Source organism: Mustela putorius, unplaced genomic scaffold, assembly GCF_011764305.1.
Source record: "Mustela putorius furo isolate JIRA1106 unplaced genomic scaffold, ASM1176430v1.1 tig00000174_pilon_pilon_pilon, whole genome shotgun sequence".
NCBI lineage: Eukaryota > Metazoa > Chordata > Mammalia > Carnivora > Mustelidae > Mustela > Mustela putorius.
In genome coordinates, this window is record NW_025421304.1 from 38,004,840 (window position 1) to 38,025,558 (window position 20,719).

The 20,719-nt window shown below is 58.1% G+C and overlaps 1 protein-coding gene across 2 annotated transcripts in view; it reads left to right on the forward strand.

The window, feature by feature from the left end:
- Positions 1-20,719, forward strand: part of LOC101689027 (c-Maf inducing protein) — a 222,705-nt gene that overhangs the window by 140,860 nt on the left and 61,126 nt on the right. For both annotated transcript variants that reach the window (XM_045076342.1, XM_045076341.1), the window contains exon 3: positions 7,924-7,974. In XM_045076342.1, the coding sequence (XP_044932277.1) occupies positions 7,924-7,974 (51 nt within the window). The remainder of the gene's footprint in view (positions 1-7,923; positions 7,975-20,719) is intronic.

Consider the following 20,719-nt stretch of genomic DNA (forward strand, 5'->3'; position numbering starts at 1 on the left):
CCGGGGGACGAGGCTGACGGGATGAGCTCTGCCCGGTCTCCTGGTCAGCAGAGGGTGAAAATGCCCCGAGTCCTGCCTTCCGATGGCAGCCCCGGGCCACACAGGGCCATCAGCATTGTCACCGTGTGTCAAACGAAGACGGCGGATCCGCGGGCCGCCGGCCTCACCGCTGGCCTCACCGCCCGCTCAGTCGCCACACGGACGTCGGTTGCTCATTGGACAGCCCGGTCAGGAATGCCTCCACCGTCACAGAAAGTTCTGCCGGACAGGGCTGGGCCCCAGCGCCGCTCCTTCTGAGCCCGTGCTCCACGCGTGGCTTCCCGGCCGGAGGAAGAGGCCTCACAGGGCTCGAGGATCTGGGGTCACCCAGCGTCACTGCACATGCGCAGCTCTTCTACCTGGGAGTGGGGTCGGGTTGCAGGGGGTCCCCACCCTCTCCTGCCGGCCCCTCGCTCTCAGGTCTCGGAGAGCTTCTCCGGATCCATGTGAATCTGTTTCGCCTCTCCTCTGTCTGTCTGTCTGTCTGCTCCTCTCTCCGTCCCTTTCCCCCCTCCTCTGTCTCTCGGTCTCTCTCTCCCCTTCTCTGTCTCTGTCTCTCTCGCTCCCTCTATTTCTCTGTCTCTCTGTCTCTCTCTCTCTCCATTTCTCTGTCTCCCCCTCTATCTCTCTGTGTCCCTCTTTCTCTCTCTCCCTCTCTCCCTCCTGAATCTCTCTGTCTCTCGCCATGTTTCACTCGCTGCTTCTCTTGCAGTTTCATTTCTCTGATGTCTGTCTCCAGGCCTCTGTCCAGCCCAGCCCTTCTCTCTGTGCGTCTCCACTTCACTGCCTCTGTGTCTCCTCCTCCCTCTGTTCCTCCCTCTCCCAGGGACCTCCTTACAAAGCTGCTTTGTTAGCATTTGAATCGGTGCCTCAGTCGGACCCCTGGGAGCTGACCTATCCGAGTTCAGGGAAGGTTAAGAGCCGCTCTTAGGCCCTCGTGCCTTCGCCCAGCCCAGAGACACGGAGTGCTCTGCCAGCAGGTCCAGTCGCCAGACAAAGACGCCAGCCTCTCAGCCTGGTGCAATTGGTGTGTTTCTGGATGCTTTGTGTTTTTCAGCGTGAGCCCCTAATGCCATGTTATTAGGATCCCCGGGTGCGGAAAGGACCTATTTATCTTCTTTCCCCGCTTAATGCCCTTTGTGCTGGTGTTTCATTGTGAGGAGGAAACTGCACAAGAGCATCAACGGCGCGATGAAAGCCCCTGGGGGCTCCTTGCCGGCCCCCGGGGTGGGGTGGGCAGCATTCAGGACCCCCGTGGCCCTGACCACCGGGGGATCCGGGCCTCGCGGTCGGTGTCCACGTGTCCGTGGGAAGTAGACGGAGGCCCCCGCCCTTCAAACAGGTTCCGGGCAGAACCAGAACCAGGACACTGTCCCTTCCCAGTGACCCTCCGAGACTGGCTCTTCTCCCAAGAGGATCTCCAGAGGCCGGGCGGCAGGGGCAGGGACAGGGCGGGCTCCCTTCTTCCTGGAAGCCGGCGAGAAGGAGCTTTCCGCTCTGAAAAGCACGTGCTGTTTTTTCCCTAAGAAGTTGGGCCAGGAAGGAGAACTTGGGAACAGTCACCCACAGTGCACCCTTGGCTGTTTCTCTCACCTCTCGAGACAATACAACAATGAGAGAGGACTTGGCAACTTTCAAAGAGGAAATTAGGCAGAAATTGCCTGGAACGGGCCCTTCCAGTATTCGAAAGATTTATCGCTGGGAGAAGTTGGCGCTGGCTTGAGCGGGCCTGCCTCTTTCCAGGGGCTCTTTCCCATGCTGGAGTCGAGTGACTATCAGTCTCTGAGCTATGCCCCATGTCCCGTGGGGCCAAGTCGTGCTGGCTCGGCTGCCTGCCCGGCGGTCTGGAACCCCTGGGCAGAAACCCACCATGTCCCCAGGCCACACACAGCCGAGGCTACTCTCCCTTTCACTGGAAGGCACTTAGAGATGCCTGCACTGGGATCCTGGATGTCCCCCAGCAGCCTCCGTCCTCCTCTGGAACTGGACAGACCAAAGGAAGGAGCAGCTCCTCACCCACCCTCTCTGGCTCCATCAGTGAGAGATGCGCCTCCCCTCTTCCGGAGGAAAGTTCTGGTCCACCCTCTTGTTTGCAGGGTGGGGCCTCCTGGAGATTGGAGCTGGAGCCAAGTCCCTCCTCCTCCCCTCTCACCGGCATCAGGCCTTCAGATTTCCCAGCCCCGTTTCTGGAAGCCTGGTGGAGCCCAGGCACGTGGCCCTCATGCTCAGGGTGGACAGCCTGTTCAGACAGACAGACCTGCGTCCCCACCCAGCTCCGCCGTGCTCTCTCTGGGTAGCGTTGGGCGAGCAGGGGTAACCTCTCGGGGCTAGTGACTTATCTGTGAGCTAGAGCCACGAGACCTGCCTCCTGGGATGATGTGAGGGTCAGTGTTACTACGTGTAAGATACTTCGCGCCGTGCTGTCACAGTAGATGTTCGGGAAAAGACCGCCATGACTGTTTCTTGGTCTTGATCAGGTACAGCTGGGGAAGAAGGTATCAGGGCTGAACGGTTCCTGTGAAGTTTTGCTGCACATGACCTTTTCTTCAGTGTGCAGAATGGGTGACGCTTCAGCCCTCCACCCACCCCATGCGTTTGTACATCTGTCTGTCCATCCATCTACCCGTCCGTCCCCCCGTCCTTCAGCCCTCACCCACCCGTCATCCATCCGTCTGTGTATCCGTCTGAGCACTCACTCGACAAGTCAGCCCGTCTTTACTCAACAAACATCTCTTGGAGTTTTGTGGATGTGGGGCTGAATAGGTCGCACACGGTGCCTGGCCTCGCAGAGCTCCTGGCCTGGAGGGAAAGAACAGCCATGAGATGAGCAGTTGCAGGACCGTGCTTCTGTTCGATGAGGGGGAAAGCAGGGCCAGCCAGGTCGTGTTGCACTGTCACACTGTCGCACGGCTGCAGCGACGCGCAGCCCCCACCTCTCAGGGGTTCGGAACATCAACGGATTACTTCTCACTCAGGCTGCCCGTCCTCGGTGGTCGGCTGGGAGCAGGGCTGATGGAGCCGGCACCATCTGGAACATTGCTGGTCACCATGGCTGGGCCCCCTGCTCCATAGCGCCCCAGCCCCCGAAGGCTTCCCCTGGAAGGGAAGTGGGTCACGTGGGCCTGGCCCAGCCAGCGGCCGCCGGCGCCACCGCATGTGGGGAGGAGTGCTGGAAATGTTGGGGAGGACCCCGGTGACACCACTGCAAGTCTAGGCCAGGTTTGCTCACCGGAAGCGTGGCAGGAAGGGGCAGGTTGAGCTAGAGTTGGGTTCTTTCCCTTGGTCCCTGGTGCATTCCGAGATTGCCCACGTGTGTGTGTGTGTGTGTGTGTGTGTGTGTACAAATGGGCTCTCTACTCAGGTGTGAATCTTCAGCTTGTTTCAGGCTGTCAAAGGGTTTCAGGTTCCCACAAAACCCCAAAAAACTGAGAGCTCTTGGGCCAGGTGATCTCTTTGAACCTTTGATTCAAAGAGCCTCATTGGCTGTAATGGACGGCACGTCCACTCTTTGCCTTAGATGAGTGCGTTGGGAGGTGGTGGTTCATCCAAGGGGACTCTGCCTCCTTTCCCCGTCCTGTGGGTGGGACAGATAAAGCGCGGGGGCTGGATGGGGCTCTGAGAGTGGCTGGAAGGAGCACAGGGCGGTCAGAGTCGAGGTGCTGCAGGAGGCGAGTGGTTTTGAGCTCAGCGAAGAAGGGGTGTGTGTGCCAGACGAGGAACCCGGGCAGTGAGGGTGACGGTGTGGCCAGGGGCAAAGCTGGGTCAGCTTCTGGGGTGGGTGGCAGGGCCCTCCCCCCTGCTGTGAGCCTCAGTCCCTCACCCCAGAGTGACGGGTGCGCAGCATTGTGTCTGATGCCTGGTAGGTCCCCGCTGTCCGTGTTACTGCCCTGTGGGTGCCCGTGCCTCGGAGAGGCGGCTTCCCGGGCCTGTGCTGGAGATGGGGGTGGGGATTCAGAGTCACACAGCTCTTTCCAGCCGGGGCCCACCAGCTGCTCCACTGAACCCAAACCCGCCTTCTTCCCAGAGCATGACACTGAGCTCCTCCGGTTGAAACGCTCACGGGAGGATGGATGTGGCCAGGCGGCCAGGTCACGGAAGCAGTGGGCCTCACGTTCTCCCACATGAGGAGAGACCTGGAACGTGCAGGGTGTTCTTCCCGGAAGGTTAGGCTGGGAGCCAAGGTGACCAGGGCGGGGGAGAGGGGGTTACGCCCCTGCAGACGCCCTCCTCCCCCTCTAGGCCATGAGTCTGCTGTGAAAGGCCGGACGTAGTGGACCCAACTGACCCGGGGACAAAGTCCCAGCCACCAGAGCAGGAAATCTGGGTAGCCCTTCCCGCTCAGCGGCAGGCCGGGCCCACTGAGGTGTGTGCAGAGCCTGATGGCCTGTAGGGGATGCCAGGAGGCTCAAGATGTCATCAGCGCGAGCTCCGGCTCTGTGAGATGGCGGGCTCCCTCAGCGGCAACAGGGCAGAGAAAATGCTTTGGAACATCTGTTTTGGAGCAGGAAGAAGGGTCCAGTGGTGCCCTGGAGATCCATCCGGACTCCCAGATGCAAGCAGCCAAAATGTACTCAGGCAGTCTCCAGTAGAACAGGAATATGCTGGAAGGATTGATGGGAGCCTGGAGAACAGGCTTGGAAAATGAACTGGAGCCAGGGCCAGTGGTAGGACCCTGTCCCGGCCTGGTATCCCCCTTTACAGGAAGATACACCTGCCTGCCTCACGAGGAATTCTTACCTCCTTGGTCCTGAGTCACTTTGCTCAGGACCCAGAGTCCCGGGCAGGAGCTCCTGACTTTGCAGCCTGGATCACCTGCCCACACTCAGCCATGAGGGGGCCGGGGACTCCCTTAAAGATCCCTAACAGGGTCTCACATGTCAGGGAGGTCCCCAGAATGGGAAGGGGCTCTGCCAGGTATGAGGGAGGCAGGTCTGTGTTGGGTCTGATCACCGAGTCACTGTCTGCGCCTCATGGCCACTGCCCCGAGGTTAGTGAGTTCGTTCGTTCTCCTGTGACCAGACCTGAGCACGCCAGGCCCTGCCGGTCAGCATTGGCCATCTGCGAAAACATTCTGCCCTCAGAGAGCTCACCATCCACTCATTCATTTGCTCATTCATTCATTCAGCTGTTCTCACTCGGTCCCCTGGTGCCCCGACCCTGGGGACACTCAGGGGCATGGTGACAGTCACACGGGGGCACGTGTTTGCAGGGCAGTGTGCTGAGGCCGTTGGGCACACGAGAGGGAGAGAGGCACTTCTCCCCCTCTCCTTCCTCCTGTCCTCTCTGTCTTCCTTTGTGTCCTCACTTGGCCATTCGTTCTAGCCAGTGACACCCTAGGGACACTGCCTGGGTCCACTGTGCTCAGTGTGGCCCTACCTCCCATGCTCATTTCCCATGGCTGCTGTGACTCGTGAACCACAGACTTGGAAACAACAGAAATGCATTATTTGTTGGTGGTTCTAGACGCCGAAGGTCCGGCACAGGTCCCGCTGCTAGAATCAGGGTGTCAGCAGGGCAGGGCTGGCTCCTTCCGGACACTCTGGGGAGCGTGGGCCTGTGGCCATATCCCTCCAGCCCGTGCTTCGCCTCGAGCTGTCTGACCTTCTGCCTCCCCCTTGTCAGGACCCTTCTGATGACAGTGGCCCACCCAGATATTCCAGAATAGCCGCCCCATCTCAAGGTCCTTCACTGACTCCCATCTGCAAAGCCCCTTTGTCATGTCCAGTCACCTGTTCACCAATCTCTGGGGGTCAGTGGGCAGCCTTTGGGGGGTCCTCTGGCTGGCCCCCCATGCCTGCCCCTCCGTCCAGCCAAGTCAAAGACTGGGGGTGAGCTGGGGCCGGCTCTTCCCAGCTGTGGTCCAGGGACATCTCCCCCGCACCCCGCTCCCGCCACCCCGTGGCACAGAATTGGCCAAGGTGGGATCACTGACAGCTCAGAAGGTGGCCCAGACTGCCGTCAGGGCTTTTTGTTCTGGAACAAATTCATCAGCACCCCTGGCCGTGGCTGCACGGCACCCGATCGTCGCTGTTTGTAAAAGCCTGCACGTGCCAGGCGTGGGGATGGTCTCATTGTTTGGGACCCCTGCATCGTGCTCCCCAAGCATGGGGTGTATTTCATCGTCCTCGTGACCCAGAATGGCCATGAGGTCGCAGAGCTCGGTCAGCACTGAAGGGAGGCGAGTCGGCCCCAGACTGTCCGGGGCGCGGCCGGTCCCACGGCTGACTCCCCTTCCGCCCCCGCCTCCCCAGTCAGGGGGCGCAGGCTCTGGGTCTCTGGCGGACTCGAATCCAGGTCTGTCAGAGACTCACACAGAAGGTGTCCCCGGGTCCACTCCCTCCTCAAGGCACAGGTGCGAGCTTGCCTTGTGTCATGGGCTGGTCTCAGTCTGTCTGAGATACGGACGAGTCTCCGAGCTTGCCCACGGGGACCTGAGGCCCCACTGCACTGGCCACTGAGCTGGGGCATCCGTTCAAGCCCAGAGAGTCCCCCAGACTCTGCCTGGGAGAACAGCTAAGCTTTATCAGCAGTTCGGGTTTGAAACCTGCATCCCCTGGACCCTGCATTTGTACCCACTTGTGCCTATGTGTGTGTGTGTGTGTGTGTGTGTGTCCATGTGGGTGGGGAACAGATGTTGGATTCTCGTGCTTGGAAAGAGGCTCTGGCCTTAGTGAGAGTCACTGGACCATCAAGGTCAGGGTCACCTTGGAACAGACACCCCCCCCCCCAATGGGGTCAGACGAGAACAAACACTGCATTTCTGCCCTTGGGATGGTCAATGGGAAACTTGGAATGCCATAGCTGTGGTTTACAGCATGATTCGTTCGGCCTGGGTTCATGTCGTGGCCCTGCACCTCCTGCCTGTGAGCCAGTGGGAAACGTCCTAACCTCCCCAAGCCTCAGTTTCCTCACTTGTACCTGGGGTGATGACGTGGACACTCCCAACTTCCCAAGGCAGACTTGCGAGGACCCGGTAAGCCAGACCCCGCATGGACCCCAGTGCTGATGCAACGGCGTGCATTAGTGTTGGCCAGACCTTCCTTGGGCCCCGTTTTATTTGAGAGGAGCTCGTGATGACGGTGGTGATGACAGTCACAGCTGCAGTCGTGTGACCCCCGCTATGGGCCAGGCCTGATTCTTGGTGCTCCCCAGGAATCATTCCCAGTCCTCAGGACATTCCTGCAAGGTCAGGGTTCGTGGCCCCACTTTACAGATGAGAAAATTCAGGCCGAGTTGCCAAGGTCTGTGCACAAGGGTGGCTTGGATCTGGGAGGGTTTTGCCCTCGGCATGGTGATTTTTAACTACGGTCTGCCTGAGTTCAAGGCTGGGCTCTTTCTTCCCTGACCTTCTGCGGTTAAAGCCACAAGCTTTGAAGCCAGCTTGCCTGGGTTTGAGTGCACTTAGTTGACGTGAGATCTTGGAGTCCCTCTGAGAAGTGGGCAAGTGCTAGTCACCTCACAAGGCTGTTGGGAGGACTGATGGCAGAATGTGAGGCTAACAAAGGCCAGGCACCTGGAGCAGCGCCTGCTAGAAAGGAGGCCCCAGAGCTGCTCTGGCCCCCAGCATCTGAGCACCAGGCCTCTTTCCATGCATGCCGGCCCCTCCCGTCAAGGAACGCGTGCAGTGACTGCTTCCAGCCGCCAGAGTCCAGAGTCACTCCTACCCAGCAAAATAAGCACCCAGGGACAGTGAGGTCTTGTTTCAGGAAAATCCCCCTGGTAGCGCTTCTGTTTCAGTTCTGTACCTGAGAGGTTCCCCTGGGTGAATTGCTGTGTGAGGGCTACAAGGCAGGCACTTTTTGGGTAGAGGAGGCTGGGCGGCGCGTGCTTGGGCCCTGACAGGCGGCAAGCCGGTGACGGCCTCGTGTCTTCTTGTCGTTGCAGGCTGCCAACAGCTACCTTCGGGACCAGTGGTTCCATTCCCTGCAGTGGAAGGTAAGTCCTGGCGCGGTGGCTCGCCGAGGGCGCCGGCTGTCTCGGGCCGCCTCCTGCGGGCCCACAGCTAGTCTGTTACCTAGAGGTGTGAGGGTGGACATCTCCCACCTTCCAGACGGTTCGGCCCAGGAGCTTCCTTGCCCCATTGTGGAAGAGCCTCTCCCCCTCGTCCCTCTGATGTGCGATGCCTTTCCCTGTGCTGGCGTTCCTGAGCCTTTGGCCGTGGACGTTTTCGTGAGCTGTCTGGGATTGTGCCTGCTTCCAGAAGGATCACAGAAGCACTTGCTTGCAGAGCGGGGGCTCTCCTGAGGGGCCTGGTGAGACAGGGCTCGGGGTCTCGAGAGGCTGGGTTGAAAGTGACTTCGGACGGTTGCTCCGCACATAGACCTGCCAGAGGTTCAGGCACCCAACCGTTCTCCCACATCTTCAATTCTTTCGGTTTCCTGCTTCTTTGGCCCAATTTTCCTATTCACCCTCTGCATAGGAGGGCCCAGAGCCTTTTAGCACAGAAGGAGATGAGGCCTCTGCTGGTCCCTTTCAAGACCCAGGGGCCCGATCTGCAGAGAAGGAGCCTCCCAGCCCCCCGGGGAATCTGCGCCGTGGCCGGGGTGTGGAATGTGCGGGCAGCTTCTCCTTCCGCCCTGCCCCCCTGTCCCTCCCGCCTTCGGCTCTTTTAGTTTAGAACGAGCCGTGACAGTCCTGTGGCCTCGCTGAGCCAGCAGGGTATGGCTGGAATGACCGGTGCGTGTCCTGAGCTGTGGTCGTTACCGTAAGCTGGAGAGCCGCGGCGGGCCCCGTGCAGGGCGTAAGGCCTCGGGCGGTGTCGGACTGACCAAGGGAACACTCGGAATTCCTCTCGTGCCTCTGAGGGACTCTCGTCACAGCCGGCCCAAGGACGGAAATACAACCCCGGAAAATGACATTCCTGGTCCCAAACAGGGCTGCGCCTCCGGTCTCCCCCGACAGCTGCCGGTCCTCTCGCTTGGCACCTGTGTGGCAACCTCAGAAGCTCAACAAGAAGTCTCCGAGTTGGGGCTGCAGAGGGAAAGGATTAGCATTTATTGAGCACCTGCTGTGTGCCAGGACCATGAAGCTGGGCGCATCGTGGCCATTTCACCCTTGCCGCAGCCCTCGCAAGGCTGATGACTGTCACTGCTCCCGTTTTATGCTCGGGGACGGTGAGGCGAGGCTGGAGCCCAGCTCCCACAGCTCGTCAGGGCTGGAGGCCGGTTCACACCCAGGTCCCTCGCAGGCCTGCAGGTTTCTGAGTGTGCGGGCAGAAGGCAGCGGGGGGCAGCGAGGAAAGCCAGGTGGCACATTCCTGCTCACGGAGGAGAGCTGTTTCCCCGTGGGATTGTCCCTCAGCCCTGAGGCCTGGCTGTGTGCGGCCCTGTGTGTCCCAAGACAGGCCGGGCTGATGTCAGGACCTGCCGGGGGCCCGTCAGGGGGTTAAATGCCAGAGGAGCAGGGAGGGTGAGAGGGGTGGTGTGGCTGGGGGGCTTCTGAACGAAGGGCTCGTTTCACCGCCACGAGGGCCTCCTCCCCCTTCTCCCAATGCATTTTCCAAGTGAATGGAAAGGTCACTGGGCGGCCGCCTTGCTGTGTCTTAGCTCAGGAAGGGGCAGGAAACTACTGCCCCCTCGACAGTGGGGAAATGCCTCCCTGCAGAGGGGGCCAAGACCCCTGTCGAGGGGCAGGCCGGCTGTCTTCCGTGTCCCGAGTTCTGCCCAGCTCTGCCCAGCTGGGCCTGTTCTGCAGCTGCTGTCTGCGGCCTGTGGGAGCACCTGAAAGGCGGTGCCTGGGGAATTTGTGAATAGTGTGTGGCTGCGAGGGAGGGCTCCGACGGTGGGCGTGGAGAGCCGGATGTCCCAGACCGACTGGCCAGAAAGATGACTTGAAAGTGACAACCTTGAAACGTACAAATTTAAACATCAAGTATTGCGTGTGGGATTCGGACAGTTTAACTGAACAGCTACAGAATCGGGGATGCCTGGGCTTCCAGCAGTGCTCAGGAAGGCCTGGATGTCTGCACTCAATTTTGTGGCGTATGGTATCTTTACCGTTGTTAAATCTATTTAAAAAAAAAAAAAAAGCTCCCACCCCAAAACAAAAACAAAAACAAAAAACCCCAAAGCATCCAGGAAACCCCAAGTCAGAGTTTCAAGAAACTGGCAAATGCCTGGCAGTGTGTGGCCCTTTTGCCACGTGGTAAATGGTGACCTTTGTTCTCACTGTATAAGCTTTTACTGGTGTGTTGGGCGGGTTAAGACACTGGCGGTTTTCCCCCTTTGACAGTTGCCCCTCCCCCAATAATTTAGGTATGCTGCCACCAGGTGGCAGTGGTATCGTAGTGTCCACAACTTGGTTTCAGTTTTGCTGGGACTGGAGGAAGCATGCTCTCCTTTTTAAAATGGTGAAGTTTAAGGTGCTTTGGAGGCCCTTTGGGCTAGCAAAATGAGCTGAAGACCTGGGTTCGAATTCTGCTTCTGTTAGGGTCTGGGTAGGTTCTAGGAAGTGTTCATGAATTCTGATGCAGATACAACGTACCAGGCATGGCTGTGCACATTTCTGTTCCTTGTCATTCAGTAGATGAGGGAACCAAGGCTCAGAGAGTCCTAACGACTTGCCCACAAGCACAAAGCAGATCTCAGCACAGATCTAGCGGGTCTGCCCTGCCTCCCCGGCTGTGCCTGATCGTGACCGTGGGACCCTTCAGCCCACTCAGGATGTGACCTTCCGCCTCTCCTGCCTGTTAGAGCCTCTCTTTCCGCCATATTTATAATCAACCTTCTTGGCTTTTCCCCTTTCCTCTTTTTAGTATCCTTTTAGAAAATCAAAAATGAGGACTTCAGAAACCCTACAGCCTCAGCTTGATTTTCAAAATTTTCTGCATATTGTCTTTGTCGTTTCTGCTACATCAACGTGTGTGTGTCATTGCTGCCGCGCACGTGGAGAACCTCCTCTTTTATCTGTAAGGAATGCTGCCTATTAAATACTGTGTTCCCATTGGTTTAGTTTTTACCGAGTTGTACGGGTGTCTCTCGGGCCTCCTCAACAAAGAATTGCTCCCAGGGGGAGCCAAATGGGTTCTTTGGGGCTTAAAAAACCTTGAGTTATTACAATAGTACTTGGCCCTCCGAAGTTCAACTCTATTCAACAAAATCGGTATTTTTTAGTATTTAATTTCAAAGGGAGGAAGGGAAATAGGAGGAAAATGCCCAAGAGGGCTCCTGGGAGGGGGACTGGGCCAGGATAATTAGAAAAAGGCTGAGAAATGCTCAGTCCGCCCCAGGTGGTATTGTAGGATAGGGATGTGGTCTTCTCGCCGGCTCTGGTCCGCCCTGGTAATGCTGGTGCTCAGTGACCTTCTTGTGCCGTCACACTATGCCTGGGGTGTTTCCTTGGCTCAGACCCTGTTTTGAGCATCGTGTTGTCTCCCTGAATAGTCCATCATTACTGACACTTAATGTGTGAGGACCTCTGAGTCCCCGGCCCATGCTCCCAAGGGTACCCAGAAGGGTCCCAGCTCCCAGGTTCCCCTTCCCTGCTCCCTCCACCCGTCTGCCAGCTCCCCCTTCCTCTTGGCCTCCTGCCTTTGGCCAGCACTGCTCAGGGAGCGCCAGCATGTCCAGTCCCAGGAGGGAGGGTGGGCCGGGGTTCCTCTGGCTGGTGGGACAGCAGCGCCAGCCCTCCCAGGACCCTCCAGAGCGCAGCACCCTGAGGGCTCCCTGGAGGGACCAGCCCTGTTTGGTTTGGGTGGTTTGGCCCCTGAGGCCAATTCCTATGGGTGTGTGAGCATAAACAGTTTGACTGAGTTAATGAGGCCTCGTTTCTGAGCGAGAGATGCACCTTGGAGGCCAGTTCCTGTGGAGACAGGCCTGTCTGGGTGTGAAGACTGTGAAGGGACAGGCCTGCCTACATGTGCAAGGCCATGAGGGGACAGCCCCGTTCCTGTGTGCAAGGCATGTGAGGGCATCGTGTGTGTTTACAAAGCGGTGAGAAGACTGGCCTGTTTCTGCGTCCTAAGTTTTGAGGCAAGAGGCCGAGGTGTGCACAACTGTGGGGTCAGGCCTGTCGGGGAGGGTAGCCGCCGGCTGGGAGGAGGCACGCCCCAGGCCCAGCTCTGGAAAACGGCCTTTTCACTTCCGGGGAGGGGTTCCTGTGTGGGCCCTTGCGCAGAAGTCCTGAAAACCAAGACTGTTTTTATCCCCGGGGGAAGCTGGGTTCCTAAGAACGGTCCCCGAGGCCCATCCCAAGTGCTGGGGCCAGAGAAGCAGTCTGCCTCCACATCTGCCCCAAATGCACCATGTCCCCCGTGTCCTCAGAGGCCAACATCGAGGCTCTGTGTGCCCAGACCCAGCCTGGCTCTCAACCCCACTCTGCACAGGCCACCGCCCTCTGGTGTGGCCCCTGGCTGGGCTTGCCTGCCCCAGCTGAGATGCCCCCTTGTCTGGAGGGAAGACAGTGACCCCTGTGCACCCCTCCCTGCCCCCAGGGCCCCCCTCTCTGTCCTTCCTCCCCCTGTGCTCTCCATCCTTTTTGAAAACACCTTCACAGCCACACCAAGGGCAAAGCCACTGGGCTCCTGCCAGCCCCCACCCGAAGACTGACTTCACTCTTGCAAATGTCCTCCCTGGCCTCGTGTGCCTTTGCAAGGATGCTTTGGTGGCTGTGGCCGTCCCTGTGGCTTCAGCACAGCCTTGCTGCAGAGACACCTCGACGTGTCCAGGCCTGTGTGCATCAGCTCTCCAGGCTACATGACATCTGTGAAGAGGTTGTGGCCTCGTTTACGGCACGACTCACTGTGGCTGGGTGTTCAGGCTCTTCCGGTTTCCTCCTGCCGTGCCTACAATGAGAGCTCAGGGCTGAACTGCCTGGGTTCAAATCCCAGCTCCGCATTCACTGGCGGTGTGACCCTGGGCCAGTTGCTTTCCTCTCTCAGCCGACTTCTCCTCCCAGACTGGGGCTTACAGTAAGACCAAGCTCATTAGGTTCTTATAAGGATGAAATGGGTCAGTAGAAATAAAGAACTTAGAAGGGTACCTGCTGTGTGTGTGAGTGTTAGATCAATGTTGACTGTTCTTATTCTGCTTTAACGATCAAAGACGCTGTTTTCCTTTGTGCAGAAGTGTCCTAGCAGACAATCCAGAAGGAAGGCAGCATAGGCAAGGCTCGTGTGCCGTCGGCCCGCGGGGAGCCTGTGGCAGGCGTCAATAATGCATCTCTGTGCTCGGTTCCCCTGTGGCAGAGCCCTTCCCAGCTGAGCCCCTGCTGGCTGGCCTGAGGAGACGGAGGGAGCCAAAGCTTCCCTCCTCCCTGCATTATGGCCTCCTAGACTGTCATCCATCCAATGTTGCTAGGACCCACATCTCGTTCTGTTGGCCTGGGCCTCTGCCGTTTTGGGGCTTGTTCACGGGAGAAGTTGTGAATCTTCCCGACTGAAACTCCGGGTCTGGTTCTCCTCTGCTTGGGAAAGGCGTGGGTGTTACCTGCCCACCACTGAGAAAGGAGGTGAATCGGAAGCGGGACCAGGATGGGTGGGACTTGGCTGCAGCCCTCTCATGGGCCCAGGCACACGTCGGCTCCAGCCAGATCAGAAAGGCCAGAATTCCCTCCAGATTCATTTGTGGCTATCGGTCAGAGAAGGTTTTGTGACTTCTTAAGAGGGGGTCCAAGGCTCGGTGGAGAACGGTGACAGGGGTGGCTTTCCCTCAGAGGCACAGCTCATCCCAGCCCAGGACGGGGGGAGGGGGAGCTCCGCGGAGGGACAGCGCAGTGGAGCAGAGGCCCTCACCGGCTGCTTTGCGGGGACCTGTGCTCTGTGGAATGGAGTGGAGGCCCCTGGGGCTCAGGCTGCCAGCCCCTGGGAGGGCCACAGTCTCCAGAGACTCAATGGGCCAGTGGGGCCCTATAACTAATAACAAGGGCAGCTTTGGGGATTGAAACTAACAAGTGGCAGAGGGCTGGGTAGCCTTGGGGAGGAGAGCTCACACTCTTATGGGCTGTCTTTACAGTAGACAGAGTGATTGTCAGATCCCTACTAACATCAGGAGCTGTGCTGGGGGCTTTCAAGTGTGTGTGTATGTGTGTGTACTCTCTTCACATCACTGTGTGTGTGTGTGTGTGTGTGTGTGTGTGTGTGTGTGTGCACACGTGCGCGTGCATGTGTGTACTCTCTTCACATCATCCCCAAGTCTGATTAGGCCCATCTTGAAGGTCTGCGGTCGCACAGCCAGAACCAGGCACAGCCGGGGTCTGAATCCAGGCGGTTGGTCTCCAAACCCAGCCTCCTCCTTCCAGCGGGAGATGGCACCACTATGGCCATGGGAAGGGTGGGGACATGGGCACAACAGCCCCATCTCTGAGCCCGGCAAGTATGAGGTCCTGGCACGATGCATTTCCACTGTTCCCGACCAGAGCACTCTCTGGCATAGACGTGGGCCGTTTGAATCCGTTAAGTAAACTTATCATTGAAGGATTACGTGCAGAAAGGGACACAGATCAAAAATGTACTGCTGGGTGAATTTTCCCAAATTCTCACCGCATTGACCAGAGTGACAGTCAGCCAGATTGCGGAACAGAGTGACTGCCTCCCAGGCATTCCTTTGGCCCCCCAAGCCCCTCTGCTTCACCCCCCCCCCACCGTCAGAGAAGACCTCTGTCCTGCCTTCTACGGCCCAGATGCATTCTGCGTCGCCCCCCTTTAGTGGACGCTGCCCCCAGAGTTTTCCAAAGTGGTCACACCAACTTACATACCTACCCCCAGCGTATAAGAGGCCACCGGCACAGGACATGTAATGATCATATTTATTAAGGGTTTTTTTTAATACTCAAAAGGACAAAAAAAAAACTAAAGAAAATTCCCACTGCCCATAAACCCATTCATACCATCTTAAGTTAAAAACACACACACACACAAAGCTATGATTGACATGTAACAAAATGCACACATTTGGCTGTTGGCGTAGTGAGTTCTGACTATTGTATTGACCTGAATAACCCACACCCAAATTCCTGGCCCCCCCCGAGAAGATTCCCTCGTGCCCCTCTGCTGTCAGCCCCCCGCACCCCCAGGGCCTCTGTGGACTCGTGCGGGAGGTGACGGCTGTGGGTGTATGCGGCGGTTCTCAGCGGCACAGGAAGGTGTGAGGGGGCAGTCTCGTCCCCGCACGCCGTGTCCCTGGAGGAGGCCTGTGAGCCCTTTGCGGAGGCTCTGAGAAGGTCCTAGGACTGTTCCTCTGCAAACTCCACACAAACTGTAGTTCCCACACCGTGTCATTCTTGGCTCCTTGACACTTTAAGGACCTACCAGGGCAATCTCTCTCTGGCGGGACCCACTGATCTGCTTCATCCTTTTTATGGTTTTACAGTATTCTGTTCACACGAGGGTCAAACTGGGTAGGACTCTAGATCTTCCCGAAAAACCCTGCTGTGTAGACGGGGAACCGGAGTTTCTGCAAGAAGCAGGAGAGGGGAGGGGAGCCTGTGTGGAGCACCCGCCGTCTACAGGCCAGAGACAGCGAGAGGTGCTTGTTGTGTGATCCTCGCCCCTTGAGACAACCCCTGCCCCCCCAGCCATCCCCAGTCGGCAGGTTCAGAACCTGGAGCCCCGGGGGGGTGGGGGGGTGGGTGTGGTGACCTGCCCCAGCCCACAGAGAAGGAAATAGACGAGCTCGCTTCGCACCACATCTCTGGGACCCCGAGCCTTTCCCTGAGCCCTCCTGCCCCAGCGGGGCTTCCCCAGCCCCCACCAGAGGGCCAGGCTTGGGCTTTGACCATCCAAGACCCTTCCCCCGACCCCGACCTCTTTGTGTGGGAAGGTCTTCTTCTGGCCTCAGGAATGGCGCACGACAGCAGCTCTCCAAGTGGCCAAGAAAGAAGTGCATTTGTGGGTTGTTTTTTTTTTCTCCCCAGACAAGGAAGGGGGGCCCAGAGCTTTGGTGTGTCATCCCACGCACGCTTTGATGGGGGCTGATGAGTCACTGAACCATACAAGGAAGTTTTTTCACGTAAATGGTTTGCGGGTGAACTTGTTTTCTGCCCTTTAAGGCAGATTTTTTTTTTCCCCTCTTTCTTTCTCTTTAAAGAAGAGCCTTTAAAACAGAAATGTGAGGCAACATCTTGACGAGCAAGACCTTTTGTTCTGCGGGGGTCTGCAGTGGGCCCCTGTCACAGCTGGGTGTGGGCAGCGGCCCCAGGAGGCCGGCGCCGGTCGGCTCTCCGCAGGGGCCGTGGCGGGTGGTCTGGCCGCGGCCAGGAAGGTGGCCTGCCGCCCTGTGTGCCTCCGAGGCTCCTGCCCGACTGTTGGCTCTGTTGGCTCAGAGACGGGGCCAAACAGACTCCGAAAAGAGCAGCAGCTGTCCCCACAGAGGAATTAGGGCCTCTCCTCACCTGATGATCATAAAATACCCCTTGGGGTATTTCAGTTTCAGAGTGAGGCTAATTGACCAGGAGACCCGGCAGAAGCACCACAGACGTGGTGGCTGTCACCCACGCCCTGCTCCCCAGGGGATCCTGGTGCCCTCCTGGAACCAACAGCTGGTCTTATGGGACACCTCGAAATGGACAGAGACGCCCTTCTGAGGCACCCTGTGCCACCCTGACAGCCAGCTGACTATGGCAGCAGAAGACCAGGGTGGCTTGCAACTGGGTGGGGGGCTAGGCCGATGCTTGGGTAAGACCCTCGGGCCGAGCGGATGGAATGTGACCTCCGGCTCGAGCAGATGTCCAGGGACGTGTGGACCCTGAGAAGCATGCCCTGGGCGTTGGGCCAGGTCAGCAGTAGCCATGCGGCCCGTGGTGTCTGCTGGCTTTGTCACCATCTGCATGAGAATAGGGTGGTCCTTGTCTCCCCTCGGGCCTCCCAACCTCCGTGGACGCGGCGGTTCCAAACCAGTGGTTCTCAAAGTGGGGTTCCTGGACCAGCAGCACCTTCTTCACCTGGAAATTTAGTACAAGTGCCAGTCTTCTGTGTCACCATCTTGAGTGTCCTCCAGGTGATTCCGAGGCCCACCAAAGCTTGAGACCTTTACCGAGTGCCGACTGTTTTCCTCCACTTTACTGTTCTGTCCTCGTCAGGCCGTACAGTATTGCCGAGGGTGAGGATTGGACCCCCTTCCACAGACAAGAAAACTGACTCGCAGACTAAATAACTTCCCTGCGCGGCCGAGCCAGAATTCAGACCCCGTCTGCGCCTCCTTCTGTGTCCTCCAGGCGCTGCTAACGGGTCCCTTGCAGCCAGAGATCAAGGGTAACTGGCTGAACAGATCTGTGGCTTTTGGGTCACTCTGCCAGCACCTCTCCCATTTGTGCAGCCAAGTTAGAATCACCGTGACGGTCACGCTCCCCATCACGGGCCATCGGGGTCCATCACGGACCTTCCCTGGGCGAGTCTGCAGGGCCCTTCTCAGCAGGGAAGGGACAGCCGCCCTGGAAATTCTGCCTCTCCACGAGACCCCCGCAATCAGGAAGGCAGGGACAGATGTCATGCTGGATTCTAGCCCACCATTACCTGCCAGCACGGGTGCACCAGGGGGCACCTGCCAATTAATTAGGGAGCTGAGCTCTTTTCCACGCCACTCGTAAATTCAGGCCCAGCCTCCAGCCCAGAGGAGGCAAACCCCCTCACCCCCAAGGAGGAGTGGAGGCTTCTCAAACAGATGAACAGATCAGATGCCCTTTGAAGTAATATGAGCGCTAGATACAGTGCTGAGACACATGAACAATGGAGGGCCCCACGGAGACGCCGCCGTCTTGAGGCTGAGCAAGGGAGCTCCTTATTTGGGATGGACATTTCCCTTTATCAGGCCCAGAGGAAACAGGACGGAAACAGGGGCCTGGTGGCGCTGTCCTGTGCTGTCCCCCACATTTTGGGGAGCGAACCTCACTAGGGGCTGACCCCTCCCACGTGGCAGAGGAAGAGAGCAGCTTCTGGTACAGTATGTGCATTTTTGAACTTACTCGGAGGGTTGCTATTACAACCGGGGGTGTCTGCAGAAGACGGCATCTCCTGTGAAGAGCTGGCGAGAGCCCCCCATTGCGGTTTTTGCTCCAGATTCGGCGTGTGCTCCAGGCACAGAAATGTCCCTAGAAAAGTCATTGCAAAGTCATAAGGCCTCCTGAGCTGCCAGTTTCAAAGGTGGGGCCTCAGCCATGGCTGGGATGTGAAGGGACTGTGTCGCATTTATCGCTGGAGCGGGCAGGACAGGCCTCTGGCTGGCCCAGAGCCTGGGGAGGTCAGGTGGGCTGCGTTCCTGGAGACCCCGGCGGTCTGTGCTGACCGAGGGGGCTGGCCGCACGCCGGCTGGATGGCCGTGGCCCCCACGGAAGGGCTCTTTGACACGGCGGCCTGAGGGAGGGAAGGGCATGGAAGTATGGCAGTCACAGCAGCCCATGGCTGTGGCCCGAAAGCCCATCAGGAGGATCTGCACAGAGGGCTGAGGTCAGGCGGGAGAACTGCTGTTTGCTTCATTTTCTAAATGTAGATGCTACCTTTGCCCACTGATGCTTGAGGTAGCTTTACAAAAATGCGCAGCAGGGAGAAGCCTGTACTGACTGATTCGGAAGGCCCTCCTCCAGGGGTTAGGAGACGAAAGGCAAGACGCAGAGATCTATGTATAACGTGATGCCCTTTTTTTGTAAAACGAATGAGAGACAAAACAGCAAATCAGGGGGCCAAACTAAGTCTGTGTACTTGCATTTGACTATGTGTGGCCGCGGAAAAAGATATGAATGGATACATGCCAGGGGCTTTTTCTGAAGAAGGGGCATTCGGGGGACACAGCCCCACCCACTCAGGCTACCATAGCAGAGTGTGGCCGGAAAAGCCTGGAATATTGTTTTCTGGCCCTTTACAGAAAATGTTTGCCAAACCCTAGTTTGTGCGGTGGTGTTAGTATGGGTTCAGGGGTCCAGGGGTGGGGGAGGCGGGGGGGAGACAGAGGTGAGGTTAACAGAAGGCCAGCGTATGTGATACGGGCTACATTTATGCACACATTTATCCTGCTGTGCGTGTGTGCGTGTGTGCGTGCACGGAGCACGCACGGAGAGAGAACCCATGGACTGACGGCCACCAGCATAGAAGCGGCCGGCAGTGAGCCACACGGGCATCCTCGTGCTCTTCTCCTCACCCTAACACGGTCTGTAGGATTCTGTTTTCCCGGGAACATCTATTACTTGAGAAACCAGGTACTCCACTGCAACACGGGCAAGTCAAAAATAACAGGAGCTCAGATACCTCCCGGCTCTTTCTAAGAACGTGGGATTCTGACCGCTTTGAAGATTCGGTGCAAGGGCAATACCACCTTCATGATCCCAATTTCTGAACTCTTTGGGGGCGTTTTCATATTCCTTTTTAATTAAATGTACAATGCGTAGATCTGGCTTCCTGGGGCCATTTGAAGCATTACAGATAGAGCCAGAGCTCCTCCTTCCCCCGCCCCCGGCCTTGGTTTTCCCTCAAGCCACGTCCCTCTGCAGGAAGACAGCGGTCGTCAGCCTGGCCCGTGGCCCCCTCCCCCACACCGCGTGCAGTGCACGCGTGTGAACCTGTGCACACATGCGTGTTCGCTTCTGCGCTTAGCGTCTGGCAGGTGTGGGGCCCCGGTGGACCTTCCAGCTCTCCTTCCTTCTTGTAACTGCTGTCTCCGGTGACCCCGTGCATGGGGCCACGGTCTGTTTGATATGTCTTGGCTGACGGGTGTTTCGGGGGTTTCTCTTCACCCTTCATTTTCCTCAGGGGTTAACCGTCGTCGGCCAACGTCCTGCCACACTCATCAGCTGCCACTTACCGAGCTCCTCCGAAGTCCTGGTGTTCAGCCTGAAATACCACGGTCTCGTCAACACCTCCAGGAGGCAGGTGCTCCTGTCCTCTCCATGTCCCAGAGGAGGAAATCAAGGTTCCAGGGAGTGACAGAATTCTCTGGTAGCTGCACAGCTTACCCACAGCAGAGCAGAAGCTCGAATTCAGATAGGTGCCCTCACCCGGTCCGGGATACCGCACACACCTGAGAGCCAAGACGGAGCCTTGCCCGGGCCCCGGGCTGGTGGGGGAGGCAAGTGAGCGAAGGGAGGGGCAATGTGGTGTTGGGTGTGCTGCGTATGAAACTGGGGATCCCCCCGCCTCCCGACGGCATTGTGATGAGCTGTGGAAGGCACGTGCAGCCCCTTCCCGGGTGTCTTGGCTGGCGTTCTGTAGCCGGGGGGCGGCTGGGAACGTGGCCTCCCCTGGGGTTAGGGCCACGTGGAGACAGGGGTGCATTTCCAGAATGCTGAGAGCAGGTCTGGGGCCGGAGCTGTGTGCGCTCACTGTCTTCATGGACCCTGACTCAGGACAAGCAGGTGCCCAAGTGCGGGCAGCGCTCCCTGCAGTGTCCAGGTGGCTCCCTGGTGCGCGGCTGTTGGGGCAGGTACCCTGGGCGCAGGCAGCACACTTGGTGGGAACACTGGCCTCTGAGGGAACAAGAAAGAGACAGGGGTCCACATCTCCCCCAGGAAGAGAAAACCCAGAGAATTCCAAACTGAGGAAGAGCCAGGAGAGGCTGCTGAGCACAGGGGCACCCTGGGTGTCCGGACCCCCGGACCACACCACCAGATGGGCCCCGGCCACCATCTTCCTAAAATAAAAGCGTTGGAATGGTCCGCCTGAGTGGCTGTAGCGGACCGGCAGAGCCATTGGGGCCCCCCGGGATCCGTTGCTGCTTCTCTGACAAAGTGCCGCCCACAGCAGACAGTGCTGTCTCAGAGT